Here is a 24,663-nt window from a genome sequence, read left to right on the forward strand (position 1 = left end):
TGCAGGGCAAAGGCCTCTCCCATACTTCTCCAACAACCCCGGTCATGTACTAATTGTGGCCATGCCGTCCCTGCAAACTTCTTAATCTCATCCGCCCACCTAACTTTCTGCCGCCCCCTGCTACGCTTCCCTTCCCTTGGAATCCAGTCCGTAACCCTTAATGACCATCGGTTATCTTCCCTCCTCATTACATGTCCTGCCCATGCCCATTTCTTTTTCTTGATTTTAACTAAGATGTCATTAACTCGCGTTTGTTCCCTCACCCAATCTGCTCTTTTTTTATCCCTTAACGTTACACCTATCATTCTTCTTTCCATAGCTCGTTGCGTCGTCCTCAATTTGAGTAGAACCCTTTTCGTAAGCCTCCAGGTTTCTGCCCCGTAGGTGAGTACTGGTAAGACACAGCTATTATACACTTTTCTCCTGAGGAATAATGGCAACCTGCTGTTCATGATCTGAAAATGCCTGCCAAATTCACCCCAGCCCATTCTTATTCTTTTGATTATTTCCGTCTCATGATCCGGATCCGCAGTCACTACCTGCCCTAAGTAGATGTATTCCCTTACCACTTCCAGTGCCTCGCTAGCTATTGTAAATTGCTGTTCTCTTCCGAGACTGTTAAGCATTACTTTAGTTTTCTGCAGGTTAATGTTTAGACCCACCCTTCTGCTTTGCCTCTCCAGGTCAGTGAGCATGCATTGCAATTCGTCTCCTGAGTTACTAAGCAAGGCAATATCATCAGCGAATCGCAAGTTACTAAGGTATTCTCCATTAACTTTTATCCCCAATTCTTCCCAATCCAGGTCTCTGGCTTTCATCCTCTTTAGTGACTGTCAAATTTATTCACTTCCCCTTAATACCGAAATGTCGTGGGTTCGACTCCCACCGAATAGTGAGGGTTACGCTCCCATCAAAGGTCGTGGGTCTTAAGTTCGCCTTAATTAATACCACAGATCGTGGGTTCGATTCCCAGTGAATTTTGATGCCGCAACGCCGGGCATCGGATTTTTCGTCATATGAGCCATCTAAGGCTTTTGTCGTTATAAAAAGTAGACAGAACCTAACGAAAGAGGATGAAGGCGTAAGCCTGCGCGGCTCACGAGAAATTTATTAAATTACTTGACATTCCATTCGAATTCGTTGTTACTTCCGATTACTTGTTTTCTCCAATCAGAGGTCGTGGGTTCGAGTGCCTTAATTTACTCTACCTTAATGACCTTCGTCCTATTTAACACCAAAGGTCGTGAGTTCAACTACCACCAATGATGGCACCATCAATCTTCTTGCGATTTAATTTTAGTCCCTCCAAACGTCGTGGGTTCGACCCTCACCAAATATCGTGGGTTCTAGTGCGTAAATTTATTTTGCGTTAACACCAAATGTCGTGGGTTCGAGTCCTACCAAAGGTAGTGGTTCCGAGTGCCTTAATTAACGCTATCTTAACTAAGTGTACCTTAATTCGCCTTAAATTGCACCGAAGGTGTTGGGTTCAATTCCCACTAATGGTCGTGGGTTGGACCACCAATGCTGTAACCATTAATTTTGGTGCCACTGAATTTTGGCCCCAGCAAAGGTCGGCGCTTCGACTCCCAGCAAGAGTCATGGGTTCGAGTGCGTTAATCAACTTAGCCTTAATTACAACCAAAGGTCGTGGGTTCAACTGCCACCAAATGTCGAGATTTGGAATCCCACCAAAGGTAATGGATTCTAGCGCCTTATTTAGCTTTGCCTTAACAACTGATGTTGTGGGTACGACTCCCACCGTAAGTCGTTGTTTCGAACTTCTTAATTAACTCCACCTTAATTTAGGCCAAAGGTGATTGGCTCGACTCCCACTAATGGTAGTGGGTTGACCATCAATGCTCTAACCGTCAATTTTACTGCCATTGAATTTCGGTCCCAGCAAAGGTCATAGGTTCGAGCGCCGTTGTGGGACGTGGCGCGAAGAGGTAGGCGCCGTAGCCACGATTTATGTAAGGTGACCAGCCACGGTGAAGCGGAATATCGGGAGCGGCCGACACTGAGACCACTCATGTCGAGTGTGCAAGTGCGTTCTCGCGCTACCTGCACGTGAGCCCATCTTCTTCTTCGCCTACTTTCGAGGTGAAGGTAGCACCGCTACACCTTAATTAACTTTGCCTTATTTACCACCAAGGAAGAGGGTGCGATTCCCACCAAAGGTCGTGCGTTTAAGTGCCTTAATTAACTTTGCATTAACACCAATGTCGTGTGTGCAGCTCCCAGTAATGATCATGGTTTCGAGTGCCCTAATTCACTATATCTTAATTATTGTTACCTTAATTAACTTCGCCCTAATTTACACAAAATTCGTGGTTTTGACTCCCACTTATAGTCGGAGGTTGGACGATTAATTCTGTGACCGTAAATTATGGCGCCATTTAATTTTTGTACCACGAACGGTCGTGGGTTCGACTCCCACCAGTGGTCGGGGTTCGAGTGCTGTAATTAAGTTTGCCATAATTAACATCAAAGCTCGCAGGTTTGACTCCCACTAAATGTCGTGGGTGGCAGTATCAATTTTGGAGCCATTGAATTTCGGTGCCATTATGCCAGGCTGTCAATTTTTCGATACTGCCGGACAACGAATTTTCCAACCCATGAGGCACTTAGGGCTATCGCCTTAATCGGATAACTTAGCTCACATAATATGTGCTACTGGGTATGTGCTGCTCTTCAATGAACGTCTTTGACGCGAACTGGCATCACTGAGTATGTGTCGCTTGGTAGGTGTCGTTCTTAAATGACAAAAAGTTCTTTAAAACTTCGCTGTGAGGAGGAAGTCAACTCTCGTCATTCAGACAATCCTTTCTGAATGTATACTGAAACACGCGAAACGCGCGGACTGTGCTGCGGCGGTGTCCGTTGGCGGAACGTCTCGAGAGGAAAGCGCAAGAGAGAAGCCCGGCTGCAGTATACAGATTATTCATGATGCTTTCACGTCGACAGTGATCCGAAGATGGCTCCTGCCGAATTTTTTCGTGCAGGGTTTTTTTAGAAAGCGTACTGAGGGCATATCCCAATTCTTCTATTAAAGTGGAGTACCTAAGCTGGTGGTATTACTTGCATGCTAAGTCGCAATGTCATTTCTGGTAAATATCAATATTTAAATATTGTTTAAAGCGAAGCTCTTCTGTCTTTCCGGGCGCTGCTGCTGTGGCCTTGATCGCGCGCGCCACTGAGTTTCTTGCTACGCCACCAGATTGCGCTCACCGCCTCCGGGCGTCCCGTCCGACGCCACCGCGGCAGCGTTTCACAGTTTTTGCGTATTGCACGTGCTGTGCGTGGTGCACTTGGTTTGCCATGTGACGAAAACAGAACTCCTGGGCTGTGGAGGTCGCGTGCTGGGCTGTGATAGTGCGAACACTACAATCCTCCATAGCCTGAAAAGAGCGCTTGGAGCTGGCGTCTCAACAGCGTGCTGGTCACCTATACTAAACGAGCACGTAAACAGGTGTCATCAAAATGGCTCCGAAGCATGTACTCAGGGTGGAGGACACACAGGCCCTAGAGAAGCGGTGCGCGGAACCGGAGCGTCTTCACTACGCAGGAAAACGTGGTGCAGGCCGCGAATGTATCTATACTTACATTTATAATAATTATTTGAATTACATACAGTCCGATGATTGAATTAAAGTTCAACACTTCCGCCACAATGCGATGTACCATGCCAGGCAATGATAACACTCAACCCTCTCAGAGATTATCAACATTGACGCACAACAACGCCTAATGCAAACACGTCTTCCTGTGTGTTCTGTGGACTATACATGCACAAAAACAGCAGTGGTGCACGCGTAAAACCCCATAATTTTTTAATGGGGCCCTAGTAAAACAAACTTAATTAGCGCATTATAATTTGTTCAGAATAACGCTGCTCGTTTTAGTCTTTCGAATTATAACATAACTACCAGCGTAACAGCCATTAGAACTAGCCTTTCTTCCATCTCCTGCATCTCGACGTAATGTTTCCCGTTTATCATTATTTCAAAAACTCTTTCACCATACAACACTGCATGACGTATATTACGTATCCCGTCGCATCGATAATTCATACAAGATGCACCTTCTTTCTTGGAGCACAAATACATTTTCCCAGGCATTTGTACCTCGGACGTCCCTAGAGTGGAGCCGCCTTCCCGCAAACATTCTATCCATGACTGATAATTCCTTGTTTCGCTATGTCTTAGAGAACAGTACTTACTAGAATGTGATTGCATGTACGTGTGTATCTTTTATTTTTTTGCAATAGCTCTTTTTCCCTGCTCATTGTGTTCCTACTTACTGTTCGTAAAATCGCACTTTTTCGGCTGTATTTTTTTCTCGTGTAATTGCTGATATTACCTGTCACCCGCTACCCTCTGTAAAGTCTTGACTGGCCTTGAGGGCATAATAAATGAAATGAAATGAAATTTTGCAACATCAACGGCTTCTGCAACGGCTTCTTGCAACGTCACCAGATGGTGCTCGCCTCCGCGCATCCCCACTGGTGCAACCGCGGAAGCGTTTCACAGTTGGTGCGTGTGGTACGTGCTGTGCTTGATTTGATATGCGACAAAAAATGCAGCTGCTGGGCAGTGCAGGTCGTGTGCTGGGTTGTTATAGTGTAAACGGTAAGATCGTTCATAGCCCGAAGAGAGCGCGTGTAGCTAGCGTATGCGCAGCGTGCTCGCCACGTATGCAGAAGGAGCTAGTACGCACACGCCAGCAAAATGGCTCCAAAGCCTGCACTTCCGGTGGAGCGCACTCAGGCCCTAAAGAAGCGTCGCGCGGAACAGGAGCGTCTTCTCTGCGAAGTGAAACGTGGTGCAGACTACGAATGCATGTATACGTACATTTATAACAATTATTTGAATTACGTACAGCCCGATGATTCAATTAAAGTTTGATACTTCTGCCATGATGCCATGTACCATGTGAAGCAAGGATAATGCTCAACCCTCTAAGAGATTGTCAACAATGACGCACAACAATGCCTCAAGCAAACACGTCTCCCTGTGTGTTCTGTGTGCTGTATGCAGACAAACAGCAGTGGTGCACGCATGGTAACGTTTAACATCGACTCACAACTGTAGCATTGGACTAAATGCTGAACAAATTACAGATTCGTCGCAAACATCGCAGATAATTATCCTCAATCAAAGCAAACAGCACACAAACATACGCTTACATCCATTTCCCCTGTGTGTGGGATCCGCAGATTATTATTTAATTTTTTATCGGTCGAAATCAGGACGCATGATGAATATTGGATTTTGAATCTGAATGCAGTAAAGTAGTTATGTATGTTTCACCGCAGTTGAACGACAAGCAACAGCATTCAGATATTAGACCTTAAAGTCTACTACGAAATACATTGTCATCGCAGTAACAGTTATCAAGTATGTCCCTTTTGGCAGGGTCGGGCGATCTTGAACGGAACGCCAGTGTATTTTCTAGAAGGTTTTATCTCGGTAGTGGTGATAGTCTAACGACTTTTGTTAAACATTCTTGGACTTCTGTGCTGCTCGAATTCAACTTCGCAATTGCAACATGGATCCTAAAGTAACTAATCAGAAAAGTAATTAGTACGAAAAATAATTTCCTACATGGACGTTGCGATTTCCGATTCAAGTAACGTAACGATTCTCTTCGTTAACTACACCTGGGCCTTTACTCACGAAATAACTTTACGCTAGAAGTGTTCATAAGAGCATATGCGAGCCAACCCTGATGGTGGAAAGGGTCTTGCGAAGGCGGTCAGCCAATGTCGAAGAGCAGTTACGGATGAAAAGCTTTGTGAATTCATTCCCTGAAGAGGCGAAAAAGCACGGACGGACGCGAAAAAATATAGGCTATCTGCAAACCAAAAGAAGAAAGTAAACACACGTAGTACATGTGTGGTCAATCGCGTGATAATTTTCGTCACAAACAACGATGCAATGATTCGTGCGGCTGAAGTGAGTATAAATGGAAGGAGAAGGTGATGCACCGAAGACAGCACTTTCAGAGGTAGTCACAAATTTGCAAGGCAAAACTTCTGAGGTAAATGCAGGAAATCTTTACTGCCAACATACGTTTAGTCGACAAGGGCTAAATCGCTTTATGTTACATTTAAGTAGCCATGTCAGTTTTCCCTGCAAAGATCTTTGCCGTGCTTCAGAACGCCAACCCCGCAAGTGTCAGCGAAGTGGTTGATGCAGATCTGAGGTACCGAGTTCTTGAGCTCTTTCCGGACCCAAAGGACACACTCTGAAAAAAGAAATATCACAAAGAAAAGTAAGAGAACTACCGGTAGCGCTACTAATATAAAGGCAACGATGGCATATGTTTTGTTAATACTGCATTCATAAATGTCTTGAGGCATTGGAAAATGGTAGATAGTAATGTATGCAGCACGCAGCCAGTATTGAAACGTAACCCCATTGATCAGCTTTACTTTTTCTTTCCGCTACTTCCCCGCAGTTTGGCCCGTCTGATCGACGCGTTTCTCATCGAGTAAATGGTGTCAATCCTGGAGACACTGTCACCTGCTGTCGCGTGGGTGACGTGGGTCGTGTGTTGAGCAGGGATATTTTCTTTTTCGAGGGCGGCGGAGGGAGAGGCTCGCACTTGACTTCAGGACGACTGAGGGATGCAGGTGCGCCGCACGTGGTTTTGCGCCAGATATCTTGGTACAATGAAATTTCGGGGGTAGGCGGAGCTCATCGACGTACCAAGGGTAGCGTGATGGAGTAATCGGGAGATGTCGACAGGCTCAGCTAACGAGGAATGCTCCCTCGTACGGTTTCATCATGATAATAATCCTCGATTCCGTAGCGAAGGCGTACAGTGCCCACAGGATTCTTCCAGCCTTTCTGAGGAATTGTCTTTGGCAAAGTGAAGGTTAATAATGTATATTGCGGACTGAATGAGGAGAGAAATAAATTATGTAAATGGGGAGGTAAGTCTGGAATTGCCGAAGACAAACACGAACAAGTTGAACATTAAGGTATCAAAATCTTTAATGTCAGCACCAGAAGCATACTAAACTAAGCAAATGCATTAGAAGCATTGGCCATAGACCACGAAACTGATGTCCTTGTAGTTACAAAGAATAGGGTGCATAGATGCACACCAGATGCCCAGGTAAATCTATGAGCGTGTAAGATAGACAAGACGGAGAAGGGAGAGGCGGATTCATGGCCATTATGAATAAAAAAGACATTGCATTTTCTACAGTAAAAACTCCAAACGATAACCAAAACATCTGAATGACAATTAAAGAAAAAATTTGTAACAACTCCATTGGTGGAGTATACAGACCTAATAACTCGACAGTAAGATAACTCCTAAGTTTGAAAAGTATTATGTGGTGTAATATGAAGCACAATGACAATATCACAGTCTTGGGGGATTTTAACCTCCTCGATATTTATTGGAGTTACTAGTCAACTGGACAAATGGACTAGACTGTTAGTGAACGGTTTCTGGAACTAATATATTGTTGTGTTTTGCAGCAAATTGTAAATGAATACACTTGGGCATGTGCGATCAGGTCGTGAATTCTAGACCTGTCTTTGTGTCTACTACAATGAAGCAGTATCTGACGAAAGAATGCTGTGTAGATCAAGGACTGCCCGATCATAAATAATAGCAGTCAAATCTTATCTTTCTTGATTTCGCGAAGGATTTAGATAAAGTCTCGCACCCAGAACACTTGCTCGAACTAGACGCAACCTTTAAAACTCCCTGAATAAAAAAAAATATTCACAGCATATCTGCACTGTCGAGAGCAATACGCAGAGATAAGTGGGCGAAAATCTTCTTTTCTTTCGGTGAAATCTGGCATGCCTCAAGGCAATGTATTGGACCTCTTCATCAGTTATTATTTATTAATGATTTGGTTAACGGCATTACAGTCTCACTGATATTATTTGCAGACGACTGCGTTTTATGTAACAAAATAGACACTCTTCAGGAAGAATTAGAATTTAAAACAAAATGTGCAGAAATTTTGGCAATATTGTAACGAATGACAAATGGCGCATAGCCCAGGAAAATAAATTTTTACGTCCATAACAAAAAAAGATGGCCACAGGCTATCAGAATAATATTGGGCATAGCAAACAGAATATATTACTTGAACGTTAATATTTAGGTATAATTTTTACTTCAGACCTTACGTAGAATACACACATTGATGCAAAACGTAACCGAGCCCCATGTAGCCTAAGACGTAATTCGCGAAGTACGACATCCGAAGTAAATAGCTTGGCTTATAAGACACTCATAAAGCCTATTTTAATGTATACCAAAATTTTTGTGATCCACACATCGCAACTAATCGCCAAAAACTACACAGAGTGCAGCGCCCAGCCTCAACATTCATTTTTAATCAATATCGCCGCTTCCCCTCACCCGGAGAACTCTGCTGGTCAGCAAATTCACCTACGTTAGGAACGAGGGCAACGTTCGAGAGGATAAAATTCCTCTTCAGATAAAAATAATAGTGAACTCAATATCAGTACACCAAGCTTTTTTTTTCATTTCAACCTATTTAGTGTTGAGGACATCCGCGTAATCTGCATATCTTGCCACAATTCACATGAAACGATGCCTTTAAATGCAGCTATTTCCCCAGGGTGATTAGAGAAGGAAACATGCTTCCCGAATCAGTGGTAACAGTTTATTCCGTGAATGAATTTTTAGCGCTGCTTGAATAATTTGTTTGTCCCTATGGTGCACTATGTAAAACTGCAGTTTATTGATCATTGTGTACAATTATTCACTGTGCGCTATCTTCTCCTAACAACCCGCCGTGGTTGCTCAGTGGCTATGGTGTTGGGCTGCTGAGCACGAGGTCGCGGGATCGAATGCCGGCCACGGCGGCCGCATTTCGATGGGGGCGAAATGCGAAAACACCCGTGTGCTTAGATTTAAGCGCACGTTAAAGAACCCCAGGTGGTCGAAATTTCCGGGGTCCCCCACTACGGCGTGCCTCATAATCAGAAAGTGGTTTTGGCACGTAAAACCCCATAATTTAATTTTTATCTTCCCCGAACTATGAATGTGAACAAAAAATCGTTGTTTTTGTGACTTCTACTGCCTGATATGCGCAACACGTGTACACTACTCTTGTATGTACTGCTATGTTCATGCTTTGTTATGTTATTTACGTGATAGTGACGCATATTATGTCTTATATCCTGTACTGCCCCTCCTGTAATGGCCCTTTCGGGGTTAGGAGTATCAACAAACAGACAAACAAACAAAGAAGCCAGCGTGCAGTCTGTCTTCCTTCTGCGTATGTTGTCGTAGGCGTATATGGAGTGTTGTCATGTGTATCAGTGTTCTAAGAAGGACGTCTCTGCATCTCCGCCACCTTGACCACACACAAAAGTTGCTACGTCACTGTTACGTCTAAAAGTTAGCATCTTGCTCAAAGAGGCATGTATCTCTCGTTGTCATTGTTCCCTGGCACGCTGCAGCGGCCGCCAACCCTTTACAATCGAGTTTCGACTGCGTGCCCCAATCGCAGAATCCTGGCCGCGTCAGCTATTTTACTGGAGACCGGGCAGGAATAAAGGTCGCGTAACAGGCGCACTGTCCCATTGTCCGCATATATCCTCATAGATGTCGTATCGGCAGGCTTTTCGAGGTCATCGTGCAGCGTGTCACGGACAGCCTGCAGTTGGACTGTGAGTACGTGCGGGGGCTCTTGATCGCTAAACACTTACTCTAGAGCGTGTGTGGGTCCCGGGACGAGGCTATGAATTCCAACTGGGCCCCGCGTATCGTCGTGGGTGGTACGGAAAGCAGCGTCTAGGTAACAGTAAGCGGCACTAGACCTGAATAGGCTCTCCGCATTACCGCTTGCGTCGTACGTCCATGTGAGTTGAACAGTTGCGGATGAGTTTGCCACGGCGGCATCAGCGGTGTGGGCTGTGCCAGTCCAGGATAAGTATTCTGAGAGTACTGATATGTATTAGGGCGCAAAGAAAACGGAGACGAAGACACACACATAAAGAGGACGAGCGCCAACTTTAAACGATAAAAACAGTAAAATGATCAACCATAAATGCTTGTCGTCCATAAGTAATGCAATCAGCTGCTAGTAACTGGCGCTTGTCCTGTTTATGTGTCTCTCTCTTTATCCGTTCATTCGCGCCTTATTATTTATAGAAGTACGTATGACCAACTAGGTCAAATAAAAGCTATGTTGTGCCGCGAACGTCTTGCGTTGAGTGGTGACTGAGCTCGTCAGCATTGCGCACCGATGTTCATGAGTATGTTGGCAACTGTGCTTAGCGTCGGAAGTCATCAGCCACACATCGGTGGGCAGTCGGGTGACGACGCGGAGTGCTTCGCTGTAAGCATTTCCCGCTGCTGGACGTGTTGTTCTGTCAGTTTGCTCAAGCACTCCTATTTTGCGCGGGACGCCATCGTAGCCAGAATGAGCTGGCGGGCTGTTTTGACACCGGCCCCTCCGATACACCACGATATTCGGCGTGCCGAAGGAAGTATATGGTGCCGAGTTGGGCATAACTGCAACATTCATATGTCGGAACTACCACCTGCCGCTATCCATATGCCAAGAAATTTAATATAGCCTTCGGGTGCTGAATGGATGGGCGTGTTCGCGAAATATAAGACCCCTTGGCGCCCGCGTTTGTCGTGGCACCCAGTGCTGATACATTCGGTCTTCCGGAGTGAGGGACTTAATCACGTGTTTTCCAGGAATACTGTTGCCATGTCCGGCGCTTTTTGAAGAACCACCATTTGGTGGGTGATTTATTCTTCGCAAGATGTTCAGGGCTTAAAGTCATTGGTGTACATGGTAAATTGCAGTTCATGCGCTTTTTAGAGCTGTTAGGCCATTCCCATGCTGAAGAGCATCGGGGAAAGGATCGCCTGATTACTGCATGACAACTGACTTACTGTACATCGTGTCGTAGGCCTATTTGACAAAAAAAATAAAAAACAGGCCGGAACTGAGTTCATTGAAAGGTATCTGGATATCGCAACAAAACAAGGGCACAAGAAGAAACGAAGGCGATGACATGCGCCGACTATCAACAACGAAAATTTACTTCCCGGAGCAGTCGTACTTATACACCAAACAACCAGGTGCACAGCGATAAGACAAGCACGTAAATAAGTGTTCGAGTGTATCAGGCTATGGTTTTCTTGCTTTCCATTGCAAAACGTACCCATGTCGGACATGCCGCCCACTTCTATAAGGTACCACTGTTATATATGGATAAGCGCGAGTGTTCAAGATTAATAATAGAAACGGAGCAAATCCTCTTGGCCGCTGACCAACGCATCAGCAAACCGTCAATATCATTGCCCGCGAGAGAGTTAGATTATTTGCGCATTGCATGAAGGGTGACCGCATCTGCAATATGTAATTTAGGTGTTTTTGCGGTTTCCTGATGTACCGATTTTAGATTGTTTTCATGCCGTCATGTTAGTGTATCTTCATGGTCGATATCGCCGTGCACGTGGTTGTTTGGGCATTTCTTTTTATTTACTCATACTGTTGGCCTGTCGGCCGTTACAGGGTGGGTCAAAAGCAGCACTTCAACAATTATATAATACATGAATATTCCAATAATACATATACAAAAAAAATAAACAACTCAATAGCGATATTTCGGCAATTAGTACAGCACATGAATAAAAAAACAAGTCAATAACAGTATTTCGGTAAGTATTATAGTACATGAATAACGCTGTACATGAATAGACGAACATAAGCGAACAAAAAAGAGACATAAGCGAAATATTCTGCACATAGTCCGATCAATAATACGACTATAAATGCAGTGTTAACAAGCACGACCGATCCCGGAAGTAAATTTTCGTTATTGATAGTTAGCGCTTGTCTTCATGTTCGTTTTGTTGCGCTATCCAGATACCTTTCATTGATGGCCGACCAACAAGCCCATATCGCCACCCTCGTCCGGAATTGACCACCGCTAACTCTCTAACTGCGCGATTGCGTACTCAGAATCTGATGCTGGTGATGTCTCGACAGCTCCGCGGTCGTGCAACACGGGTGACTTTCCACACTATCATTTATCAACGTGACGTCTGCATGCCCCTTGCGGCGCACTGGGGTGCGCTAAACACACCTAAAGTTGTCTGCTAGATACCTCCAAAATGTTGAAGTCCGCCTATACTGCTATAAGAAAGACAAAACTGAGAAAGGGATTGAACCTCGGTCGGCGAGCCTAGCAGCCTAATACTCTATCAATCAAGTCACAATTACAATGGAGCTTCTGTCATGCAAATTCGCTCTCTGTAACGTCTGTAGCGTGTGTCACGTGCAAGTCTCTCACATTCATCTCTCGTGACAGCTGGCGCTTTGGTAACCCGCGTTAGACTGCACTGCCTTCGGTATCAGCACACATTTCCTGTTACACACCTCCGAATTGGGGGAAGTCCGCTTATAATGCTGCCGCAATGAAAAGCCGGACCGACACTGTTGCGCCACTACTACTTAAAAGTGTAGGTGAAAATTTTGGGTGGGCTGATGGTGGAGCAATGCATTGAGTAACCGGGCAGGATTCCATGAAGCCCACTCAATGTCTAGATTGCGACACGTTCGTAACAACAGTATGTAGCGAGCATCCGTGTCTATATCGTCACGGCTTCTCGGACAGCCGGCTTCGTTCGCCTAGAGGAGTCATTATCCCTGGTTCTTTCATGGAATTGAGGCAGCTCCCCAACTAGGACGTCACCACACCGACTCGGTAAACTTGCGTTTACTTTTGAATAAACGCCAGTTCACTCTTCGATATGAAGCTGTCAAAACGTCTATTCTTTGTCTCCGCTAAAAAGAGCTCCCAAACAGTTTATGGCGTCTCATTGTGATTTATTTGTTATCATTATTTAGTGCTCGCGCCGACGAAAATGCTGTTCCGCATTTCTACACAGAGTGTCAAATCGGACTAGTAGATTTTTGCAAAAGCGATGCACATTTTCTCGAAACTCAGTGGCACCTGAATGTGTGTTTTTTTGTCCTTCGAACCCGTTTGAACCCGAATCAAGTCGCTCACAAATCCGTGAGCCGGCTCGATCCGTTATAAGTTTTGCTCTGGAGAAACGCTTGAACTGAACCCAAAAGTATGAACCCGAACCCAAAGCCGAATACAGTGTGGTTCGACGCCCTGCAGGGCTGTACAACCTTGCATTATTACGTTTAACTATCGCGAAATATTTTGTTCTTATTTTTCACTGTTAGTAATTATATACGTCACTATCGTAGTGTATCATTGCCAGACAGTTTTCGGAATCGGTGTGTCAGAACAGAGCAAGTCTGGAATTCAACTCACGATGACCATGGTACTCAAGATCCTCGATGACGCAGTTCTCGTAGTCGGTGTAGTAGAACATGCCTTCCTTGGGAGTTGGATCTGCAAGACACACGCTGAAGTGTTTTAAATTTTGCCAACATCCTCATTTTACACTAGTCATTATATTCGCGTTCAGAGACAGCAAACTTAACTGGCAAGGCTTTGATTGTTAGCTAGAACAAGATTATCTGTTTGAATTCGGCGCTTCTTTTTGAGCGTTCAATGTGTCATCCCAAAGAAAAAATTTTTCGCCTATTCGAAGTTCATCATATGCAGCTAACACCTTTCTTTTGGCGTCTCTTTCGTGTTTAGCAATAGTCCAAAACAACCTGCGTTTTCTTATCGTGTCTTCCCAATAATCCTGCCGAGTGTACATATCCATTGCTTTTAATTTTCTTGCGTTTGACAAGACAGCTGGCTTTTCATAGAAATATTGGGAAAAAAAGAATTATTGGTCCATTTGCTGTCGTCCTTCCTAGTATACGAATTCGCGCAACGGACTAAATGGTAACGCCTAATTTATCCCGAAAAATACCCTTTATACCTATGTGTCTTTGGGCTATTTCGGTTTTGTGACGTATGTCAAGGATTCCAAATGTTTGCTCTGCGACTTATGTCGTCCCAATCCACTAGTTCTTCGTGCTGCGAGTGGAGCGTCTTCTGCATGCCCGTAGCAGCTAGGCTTACAACTTCAATTGAGGTAATCTTTCACTGCATCTCTATTACTTTGTCTTCGATCTCTGTTAAACGTCTACCAAAACTCTGTACGAAACACTTTGTGATGTCAAGACGTGTTTTTAAGTCAGATATATCTGATCTAGCAGACTGCTGACTTTCCACAAAAGTCTGGAGAATCTTCTCTACAGTGGTTCTATGATTTTCTTCCCCATGCCCGCAAGCTATTCACAAACACAATAACAATCGTAAGCAATGCGCAAGCACTTCCGTGGGCATAGCACAACAATGAGAAGTCGGTTATCATTACGTAGGCAGCAGCTATAACTAACCTGAAGGGTGTATGCAAAACGCATGGTGAGTGACCTGCGCTCACCCTGAGCAAACGAGTACATAAGTAAGTTTTTATCTGAACACATAGTAATGCCTTCAGGTAAAACAACTATAGAGCATTTCAGCCATGAGATGGTGTTAACTGAAATTAACAAATTTTCCTCCTTGAACAGTATTTGCTCAATTGCTCATTGTGGTCCAATTGCTTATTTTACAGTGGTTCTCCTTGTGTAGTTTACACAATTCACTCGGAAAGGTTCCATGCACGAAATAAACACTATAAGTGCGCATTTCCTTGCATTCCATGAAACTCAACTCACCGTCATTGAGTGTGAACGTGAACTTTGGAGAGTTGTTTTCGGCTTTGACGTGAAACAGTAGGGTTTTCCTGCACAAAAGAAACAAAGGAAACATAAACTGGTGTGGTTATATATATATATATATATATATATATATATATATATATATATATATATATATATATATATTGAATATAGCACTCGAAGGGCACCACGTACTATATCTACGCTGAGAAATGGAGGTACAGTATAGGGAGAGAGAGAGAGAGAAGGGAAGAAGGAAAGGCAGGGAGGTTAACCAGGCTGAGTCCAGAAGGTACAGTAGGATTTGTGGAACAGCTATGCGGGCTAGTGCTGGATGTATGCTGCCTGTGGTGTGGAATGAGCCGAGCCATGCTGATACTTTAGACATCTTCAAATTTCGTCATGTTGGAATTTTGAGCCAATCATAAATGCCTTAGCAGCCCTGTGAGCCAATCGGAACTTACAAGATGGCACAGTTGACATATGTCAGAATTATCCTACATGTTGCTGGACTGCACCCCTATATGTCCAGCAAGGTTGACAGATGCGCTTCAAAATAAGGGCTTTGTTGGGAGTAAGGTTTAGCGGAGGCCAGGGACAGATGTTTTCACAGCTTGAGAATGGAAAGGCAACTGGATTTTATTGAAAAGTAAAAGCAGGTTTTCTTAGTGGCTGTGATGTCGTCCTAGTCGGGGAGCTGTAAGGACTCCCCAAGGCGAGGGAAACTGGATTTCCGAGAAGCGGCGACAACGCAGGAACGGACGGGCGCTACAGGCTTTCGCAGACATACAGTGTCAGCTGGGACGGTGCTTGGACTACGGCCAGTTAGCGGCCTTCAAGCAACAGCTTCCAGGGCAATGAATTTTTTTTTCTGTTTTAAATACGTAGGCGAAGTGCTCAAAATACTACGGTCAATTTTGTGCCGGAAATCGCCTTCGTTTATGTATCGTCTTTTTTTTCTTCCACTTTAGTATGTGGTATTGTTTGCGCGTGCTGAAATGGCCGTTTTATTTCAATATTTACGCTTTCTATTCTTTATAGACCAAACATTTTTTTTTTGCGTAGAAGTGAAATGAAGTAGCCGGAGCCGTACTTCTTCCAGTATATATAGTCAGACCTCATTTTATGCTACATGATCTGCCTCGACTACGTCCAGAATAGCGCACTTGTAGTGCACGCGGTCAAAACGCTGAACTGGCCAGAAATGGCCTGACGTCGCCGAAAGAGATAATAAATCTTGCTTACCCGTTCAAAGAAGTTTCAGGAACACTTTTTGGGGCTGCAGGTGAGATCGGTAACCCGCATCTCTATAAAGTTAGCTTATGTGACTCATTTAGTACGAACTCAGAAGTTTTGTAGTAAGACAAAATAGAGATACCTTTATGTTGCCTTCTCTTTAAAAAATCCTTTCTATGAAAGTGTGTATAATTTCTTTTTTGCATTTTCACACTGTGCATTTGGAAAGAATGGGTTCTGTCGGGTAGCTGCTTCGATGCTAGTGCCCTAATAGCTCGCATGGTGTTGAAAGCATCGAACTCATTTTTAGAAGTTCTTGAGGTCTATGTTTCATCTTGGAGCTATTTGTACGAGATGAACGGTCTTATTTCTGAAATGGAAGTACATTGCAAACTTTTGGACATTGTCCCGTGGTAGGGCACCTAGTAATACTTTGTGGGGATTATCTGCTAGATACTTTCCGCAAATATTTGAGCCCTCAAAACATAGAGAAACTATGATTGTTGCCTTTAATTCCAGGATGCCTCATTCCAGGATGCCTTGAGCTCGGGCCGCGTCCTGGGCCCTCGCAATCAGCCGTTGCTGATCCTCGAGGTCGGAGCTGGCCAAGGCTCTCTCCCAAAGCTCGTTAGTGGGGTAAGGGTTCGGATGATTTAATGGTGCCGCTCTGCAACCCCCTACTATGTGCCTGAGGGACCCGGGCTCTGCGCAGAAGCGGCATTGCGGAGAAAATTTTGTAGGGTCTATGAGGTGATTTCTGGTTGGGTGGGGGAATGTATTGACCTGTAGAGCTCGGAGGAATCGCTCCTGCTCTCTAGGTAGTGACTTGTGTGGGGGTGCATATGTTCTGCGGGTTAGCTTGTAGTGTTGTGTGATGTCTTGGTAAGAGACTAGAGGGTGCATGCGCTCGGGTTCAGATTCCTCGGCGTCGGCTCGGTGGGTCAGATCTCGAGCCACGTGGTTGGCGACCTCGTTGCCAGGAATGCCTTGATGAGCTGGCGCCCAGATGATCATGACTGATCTCGTTGGCGGCTTTTGCTTGATGATCCGGAGTGTAGTGGCATGAATTCTGCCGCTAGCAAAGTTGCGGCACGCCTGTTGGGAGTCGGTCACTATGACTTCAACCTCTGTTTGGGAGAGAGCGAGGGCTATGGCCGCTTCCTCGGCTTGGAGGGGATTGTGTCGTGTGAGCGAAATGCTGCTCCGATGTTCTGTGTTGACGACTACGGTGGCTGTTGTGGCTGCGCGCCTGGAGTAAGAAGCCGCGTCAGTGTAGGCTGTAGAGGATAAAGTTCCGTATCGCTTGTGTATGGCCAGGGCGCGGGCCTCACTTCGCTCTGCGTGGTGCACTGGGTGCATATTGCGAGGTAGAGGACGTACGGTGATGTTTCTCCGGATGGCATGGGGTAAGCTCACAGTCTGAGGCGGCGGATGGCTCAGAGGGGCAGAGAGCCCCAGGCGTAAGAGAATAGATCTCCCTGCTTCCGTAATCGCCAGCCTTGTTCGCTGACTGGATAAATGTGCCTCGATCAGCTCCTCGGCCGTGTTGTGCACACCTAGTCGTAGTAGGCGTTCTGTGGACGTACTGATTGGCAGGCCCATTGCCTGCTTATATGCCTTTCTGATCATTGTGTTAATTTTCTTGAGTTCCGTCTCGTTGAGTAGTGCGTACGGAATAGCGTAAGTTATTCGAGACACGACGAAGGCTTGGACAAGCCGAAGCGTGTCCGCCTCCCCCATGCCTCTTGTCTTCGTTGTTATTCGCCGGATCATGTGCGTAACTTGGGCTGTTGTATTCTTAAGCTTTTGAATTAATATTGTATTGGTGCGATCCGACTGGAAAACCATTCCCAATATCTTTACGCCCTGAGACGGAACGATGGTGTGTCCCTCCAGTCGTATGTTGATAGTGGGCGAGTCGCTTCTGTGCTTCTTTCGCGGTGAGACCAGGAGTAGCTCCGACTTTTGGGGGGCGCAGCTGAGCCCGCATGACTTAGCATAGTCGCTCACCACGTCTGCAGCTTCCTGCAAGCGGCTTTCCATTTCCCGATGGACCCTGTGGACGACCAGATGGTAATGTCCTCGGCATATAGGCCATGCCGGATCCCTGGGATGTTATCGAGGAGCGGCGGTAGGCCTATTAGGGCGATATTGAAAAGGAGAGGGGATAACACTGCGCCCTGTGGTGTGCCGCGCCCGCCCAGTAGGAAGGGTTTGTGGCTTTGTCCCCGACCTTTAGGATGGCTTTTCTATCGGAGAGGAAATCTCTGATATAGGAGTACGTCCTGGCCCCACAGCCCAGCGCGTTTAGCCTCTGTAAGATTGCTGTGTGCTTGACGTTATCGAACGCCCCTTTAAGATCTAAGGCGAGGATAGCCGTGGGGGAGTTGCGTGTCGCTGGTACAATCACCTCCTCTTTCAGCTGAAGTAGGATGTCTTGAGTTGAGAGGTGTGGACGGAATCCTATCATCGTTGTTGGAAGTTTCCCCAAGTCTTCCAGGAATGGTTGTAACCGATTGAGAACGATGTGCTCTAGGAGCTTTCCTACACACGAAGTGAGGGAGATCGGTCGTAGGTTCTCAATGGCTTGTGGCTTGCCTGGCTTCGGTATCAGACGAACCTCGGCTATTTTCCAGTCCTCGGGAAGGTTTCCTTTCCTCCATACTTCATTAAGATGAGCGGTAAGCTCTAGTAGCGAGGGGCTGTCAAGATAACTGTAATACAAGGTTATACAGTTATCAAGCACAGTGTCAGAGACACTAGTCACATCGGGAGGTTAGCCAGCAGTAAAATCAGACCAAATTAGGGTTGACATAGGCTCAAAAGCGCGAACTACTTATCGTGTAAATCTTCTGATGGCTGGATGACGCATCTGTCGGCAATTTTTGAAATATAAAATACGCCTCTGATGTTTCTCGTGCTCCCTTCTCGTGATGGCAATCTAGCACACATCCACCTTTATACTTGCCCATTGCAGTGCAACACTAGGTTTGAAGTTCAGCCGTTACCTAGACGATGAGGAAAAGAACAAGGTAAAAGCGGGAGCCAACGTTTCGACAAGGGGAGTTGTTTTTCTTCAAGGCGTCTTATGCTTTCTTCGGGACAATATATTTAGATAAGGTTATTCTAATGTGCAGCGGTGGCGTAGAGGTAGAGCATCCGCCTCGCGTGCAAGAGGACCGTGGTTCGGATCCCGGTGCCGCACAATTTTCCACTGGATTAAAAAAAATCCGCGTGTTGAAAACATTGAATAAACAGGCCTGGAGTGCGGCCTGACCCCGGTGACCAGAACTGGTAACGCACTCCCTCACCAGAGCAGGATTGGCCGCCCTGGTGCAGTACTTGGCCACAACCTCTATGAATACAACAATCATACCCCGGCCCTCCGTCCCCAGCAGCTGTGAAGCAACTGACCACGGCGGCGGTCAGACCTGAGACGCAGCAAAGAGTGCCAAGAATCTTTGGGTCCGGACAGGCCGCCATTGGAATCTGAACCTGGCAACATTTAACGCTAGAACGTTATCTAGTGAGGCGAGTGTAGAAGTGCTATTGGAGGAATTAGCTAGCAACAAATGGGATATAATAGGGCTCAGTGGGGTTACGAGGACACAAGAAGCATATACCGAGCTAAAAAGCGGGCACGTCTTGTGCTACCGGGGCTTAGCGGAGAGACGAGAATTAGGAGTCGGATTCCTGATTAATAAGGATATGGCTGGTAACATACAGGAACTCTACAGCATTAACGAGAGGGTGGCAGGCCTTTTGTTGTGAAGCAGTGTTTGGGTACGGGCTAGTTGGTATTCGATGGTAGCAACCGTCACTTCTTACAGAGCATGCATAGACGAGGAACAAAAAGGACGACGAAGACAAGCGCTGACTTCAAACGTAGTTTTATTGTGAGAAGCAAGTATATATATATATATATATATATATATATATATATATATATATATATATATATATATATATATATATATATATATATATATATATATATATATATATACTGAGACGCCCCCTACAATGCATCAACCCGACATGCGTATGCATTCAAAATTCATGACCCAAGGTGAACGAGGGCGCATGTGCGACCTCAGAAAACCAAGTTCTTTGTCTGTTAATGATATGGATGGATTACTAACTGAGTAATCATTGCTGCTTCAATGATACGTCTGGTGCATTCATTACAGTGCCTAGCTAAGATAGTGGTTTGTGCACATACGAGGTATGCTGCTCGTTTCTTTTACAGCGAAGCTGTACATGGCTAGCACATTCATCCGTCTGTCCGTCTGGCGGTCGCCTGTACGCCGAAAACTCTTCCGGTGCAACCTCATTTGCATGCCCGAAAAAAGGAGAGAGGAAAGGAGGCTCGCAATTAAGAAACACCCCCTAGATAGCCCAAGGCCTGTTTACTCTGATCGATGACATCACGCTACCTGGCCCGAAATTACCGTTGACAAGGCTGGCATGATGAAAGCGGTGACACCAAAATCACTGATGCCTACTCGGAAGCATCCCCATTCGATTCTATGGCAGTCGGGCAGGTAACATGGCAACATGGATTGGAGTGAAACGGTCTCGTGCTATCTAGGTGGTGTTGGATTAACAGCGCCAGTAGTGACGTCGTTGCTCTCCGTCGCAGTTGAGCGCGCGCGCCAGCAGTTTCTCTCCGACTCCGAAATGGGTAGGCCACGCGTCATACACACTCCTGAGCAGCAGGCAGCGTTCGATCAGCAACGCCATGAGCAGAATTGGGAAGGGATACCTGTACGCCATGTCACTGCTGGAGCTGGGGCACATGAACAGGCTCGTGCAGCCGAGCGCTAGCCGCAACTGCATTGCGACGATCCGGCAGCCTACCAAGCCGTCGTTTAATGAACCGCCTGGATTAACCCAGTGATAAACAACGGGGCCACACGTTTAAGCTTCGCTGTTTAATCATCTGTACGGAGTGCTTGGACGGTGATGATTTTTTTCTTTCCGCTTCTGGTATTTTCTGGTACCGCTTACTTTGTACTCTTTGCCACAATGTTTCGCAAACTGACGAAATGACAAACTTTGGGAATCCCGCTGAAAGTAGCCCGTCTAACTCCACTTTTACGGTTTTCTCCGCCATGTGTGAACAAGGTTTCGTTAATGCGGCGCTAATGGCGGACGAAACAATAGCTCTCTTTACTAGTTTGGAGTGATTAGAGGCCTGATTAAGCCCAGCAAACATGATCTCGCCGTTGTATGACATGAATATCTAAAAAGCCGAAGAGGTCGTCCTGAGGAACCGAGCACACAAAGTCCAAGCCCCACCATTTTCTTAGAAAACACCTAAAATATTGTTACGGAGCAGTGGGTCATAGTACGACTATGAACAAAGACGACGATTTGACGAAGCGAGCGTGCGGCTGTTTTCACGCAGCCTTCTTGGGGTAACCAGCGTTGCTGCAATTTGAAAATAGCTCTAAATACAACTTGGCTTGACTATTTATGCCCCGTAGCAATATGATTGGGCAAGTCGCTACTAGTACTCGAGAAGGAAGGCCGCAAGAAAATCAGACAGTCTTCTAGATACCTAAAGGCGACTCATGGTAAGGGTTGTAACAGCGCAACCAAGATAAGGACAAGCTGTTACAACCCTTACCATGAATCCCAACCAACTGTCCCAACTTGCCGTTCTGATACCTAAAGGCGACTTTTACAATGCCATCTAGTTTTCTTTAAGAATGCTGTCAACCTTTGCAGGGAAGATTTCGCTCAGGCCTGGCGCTACACTTGCGCCTATGCATACCGTCGTTCGCTGTTTTTAAATGGACCCATCCGATGACACAAAGGTGTTATATAAGTTATATTGCGCACACGGAGAGTTGCATTAACCAAAGAGCAAGGGGCACAAAAATGCGCCTACGTAACCGAAGAACTTCTAATTTAATGTTGCACTGCAATAGCTGCTTATGTAAGCCTCAGCTTAACGATCGTTGTGTGCTTCATCGCCATCATGAGAAGGGAACGCGATAAATATCAGAGCCGTAGTTAATTAAAAATTTGGCGACACATGCGTCTGTCAACCATCAGGAGCTTTACACCATAAGGAGTTCGCTCTTTAGGGCCTATGCAAAACCTAGTCTTGTCTGCTTTTGCTGGTGGTTAGCCTTCGGCTGGGACTAATATATATATATTCGGCTGGGACTAATATATATATATATATATCAGTGGCGTAGCCAGAAATTTTGTTCGGGGGGGGCTACGCCACTGGCCCCATGTGTGTGTATATATATATATATATATATATATATATATATATATATATATATATATATATATATATATATATATATATATATATATACGCGTATATATGGGGCCAGTGGCGTAGCCAGAAATTTTGTTGTTGCATTTAAAAGAAAAAGTTTAACTCTAGTGACTACTGGTTTCAAATGTTTTATTTAGGTGGTCAATTATTTATTAAAAATTGGCCAAATCGAAAATTTTCAGAAAACGAAACTATCAAGTTTAAAACTCCGTGACTCAACAATGAAAAATGATATCACAATTCTGTGAATTGCATCTAATAGTACATCTACAGCGGACAAAATGGATATGTTACACATGAATCTAAAAAAAATTTAGTATTGTGGAAATACGGCTTCTGCAGAACCCTTGTACACAACGTAACCAATTCACGTAAGATACAAATTTACATAGCAAACTTGTCCGCTTTACTGTTATAATAGATGCCGTTTACAGAACCACAATGTCTGTTATTCATGCATAGCTATTAGTTTGTAAACGTCGTGCTTCTATATTTTCAAACTTTCGAATTTTTCAAAATATTTTAAACAACATTCAGGCCCTAAATCGAAGTTGTGTTTCCAACAGAACTAGGATTTGACTTTCTCTCTCAAATGCAACGAATTTCAATAAAAGCGATTAGCAGGATTATCTAAGAAAAGGGTTTCTGCGTTTTACAAGTATTTTAATAGGCCGCGTCGGATTGGGCCCGAGCTAAAGCTTCCTCTTAAACAATTTGTCAAGGGATCAAATTCATGAATAATAACTGCATTGTCATTGCAAAAGATGCTGCAAACGAATTCTTGAACGCTATGCACAGTCAAAACAATAAAATATGTATTTTTTCATAAAAGAATATACTCGTATGTGCCAAAAATATTGCCCAAAATAACTGATATCAATGCTTCCTTATTTTTGTCTATTTAAGTAAAGAAAATATCACACGAACTTTAGAACTATATCAGTTCGAAACCGGGAAAGCAGTGCATGCCACTGATATGAAAAATTAAACGGCAATGAACTGAACAAGTTGAGGACAAATATGTTAATGAAACTTTGTCATTCAAGAACCGTGCTTACATTCTTGTATATATGCAATGGCCAGTGAAAAATCTCAATGACGCTGTAATTTGTTTTAATGTATTACGCAGAGGCAGCTGTCACCGGTCGTGTATCGTGAGTAATTGCACCGAAATCATAGTCGCAACAGAGGGCACGTATAAAAAGCAGGAATTCTGCAAGATATACGAGGGCAAGTCAAATGAATGAGCCAACAACGGGGTACTTTAATTAAAAGTAGTCTTCATGAGAATTTAGACATTGGTCTTATTGACTAACGAGTTGCGTCATTACCGTCTTATTAAACTCCTTGGGTTGCTGCTTCAAGAAGTCTGTATCTGGTTCCCTTGAGCTGTTTTTTCGGTTGCCCCAAAATGTAGAAGTCGCAAGGTGACAGGTCTGGGCTGTATGGCGGATGTTGCAGCATTTGCCACTTGAACTTTGCCAGTTTTGTATTAACCACATAAGCGACGTGGGGACAGGCATTGTCGTGGAACAAGATGACCCCATTCGTCAATTTTCCACGTTGTTCGTTCTTGATTGCGACACGCTGCCGTTCTGGCGTTTCACAATATCGCAAACAATTGATAGCCTCTCAAGATTTAGCAAATTTTATCAGTAATGGACCCTGTCGATCGAAAAAAAAATGAACAACACCTTTCCAGCGGAAATGATGGCCTTTACGTTCTTTGGGCGTGGTAAATTAGAATGTTTCCACTGTAAGCTTTGCCGTCGTGTTTCAGGCTCGTAGTAGTGGCACCAAGGTTCGTCCCCGATCACAGTTGCAAACAAGAAGTCGTCATGCTCATTGTGATACCCGATCAGATGAGTCAAGGCAGCGCGAAACTTCTCCGTCTTCTCGCTATGGATCAAAATCTTGGGGATTCATTGCGCACCAAAGAGCCGATAACCGAGAAGCTCATGAATTAAGGCGTGAACCGAACCGTGACTGATGTTCAGACGGTCTGCCAGTTCATCGATGCTTATCCTCCGTTCTTGTTTCATCAGCTCATGAACCTTTGAAATTGTGTGGGGGGTGATTGCACGATGGTTTTGGCCCGGTCTTTGAATGTCTTTACAACGTCCTTTAAACCGTTTGCTCCAACGCTTCACAGTGGTCAATGAAATGCCGTGATCAACGTAAACGGCAGCCATACGGCGATTAATTTCTGTTTCGGAAACACCTTTAGCTGTCAAAAACTTCGCGACACCGAGCTGTTCAACTTTTGAAGTGTCCATTATGTGACGCAACCATATTCAACGCAGTGTATGAGAGCATTAAAGAACATTTATCTTCACACCTGCGTGTCACTTTTGTAAATGAAACATGCCGTTCTCCTACGCGCATGCCTCGCAGATATTGAACCGAACCATTATTGCGCGGTTAGGGTAGGCGCACTTTCATTTGACTCGCCCTC

General features: G+C 44.9%; 1 protein-coding gene across 1 annotated transcript in view; it reads right to left on the reverse strand.

Moving 5' to 3' along the window:
• Window positions 1-6,042: 6,042 nt before the first annotated feature.
• Window positions 6,043-24,663, reverse strand: part of LOC139059452 (uncharacterized) — a 28,877-nt gene continuing 10,256 nt past the window's right edge. Inside the window, exons 4-6 of the mRNA XM_070537882.1 lie at window positions 14,669-14,736; window positions 13,320-13,400; window positions 6,043-6,249 (exon numbers count right to left, since the gene is read on the reverse strand). Coding sequence (XP_070393983.1) covers window positions 6,125-6,249; window positions 13,320-13,400; window positions 14,669-14,736 — 274 coding nt within the window. The 3' untranslated portion in view covers window positions 6,043-6,124. The remainder of the gene's footprint in view (window positions 6,250-13,319; window positions 13,401-14,668; window positions 14,737-24,663) is intronic.

The sequence above is a fragment of the Dermacentor albipictus genome, chromosome 1, assembly GCF_038994185.2.
Source record: "Dermacentor albipictus isolate Rhodes 1998 colony chromosome 1, USDA_Dalb.pri_finalv2, whole genome shotgun sequence".
In the NCBI taxonomy this organism is placed as follows: Eukaryota; Metazoa; Arthropoda; class Arachnida; order Ixodida; family Ixodidae; genus Dermacentor; species Dermacentor albipictus.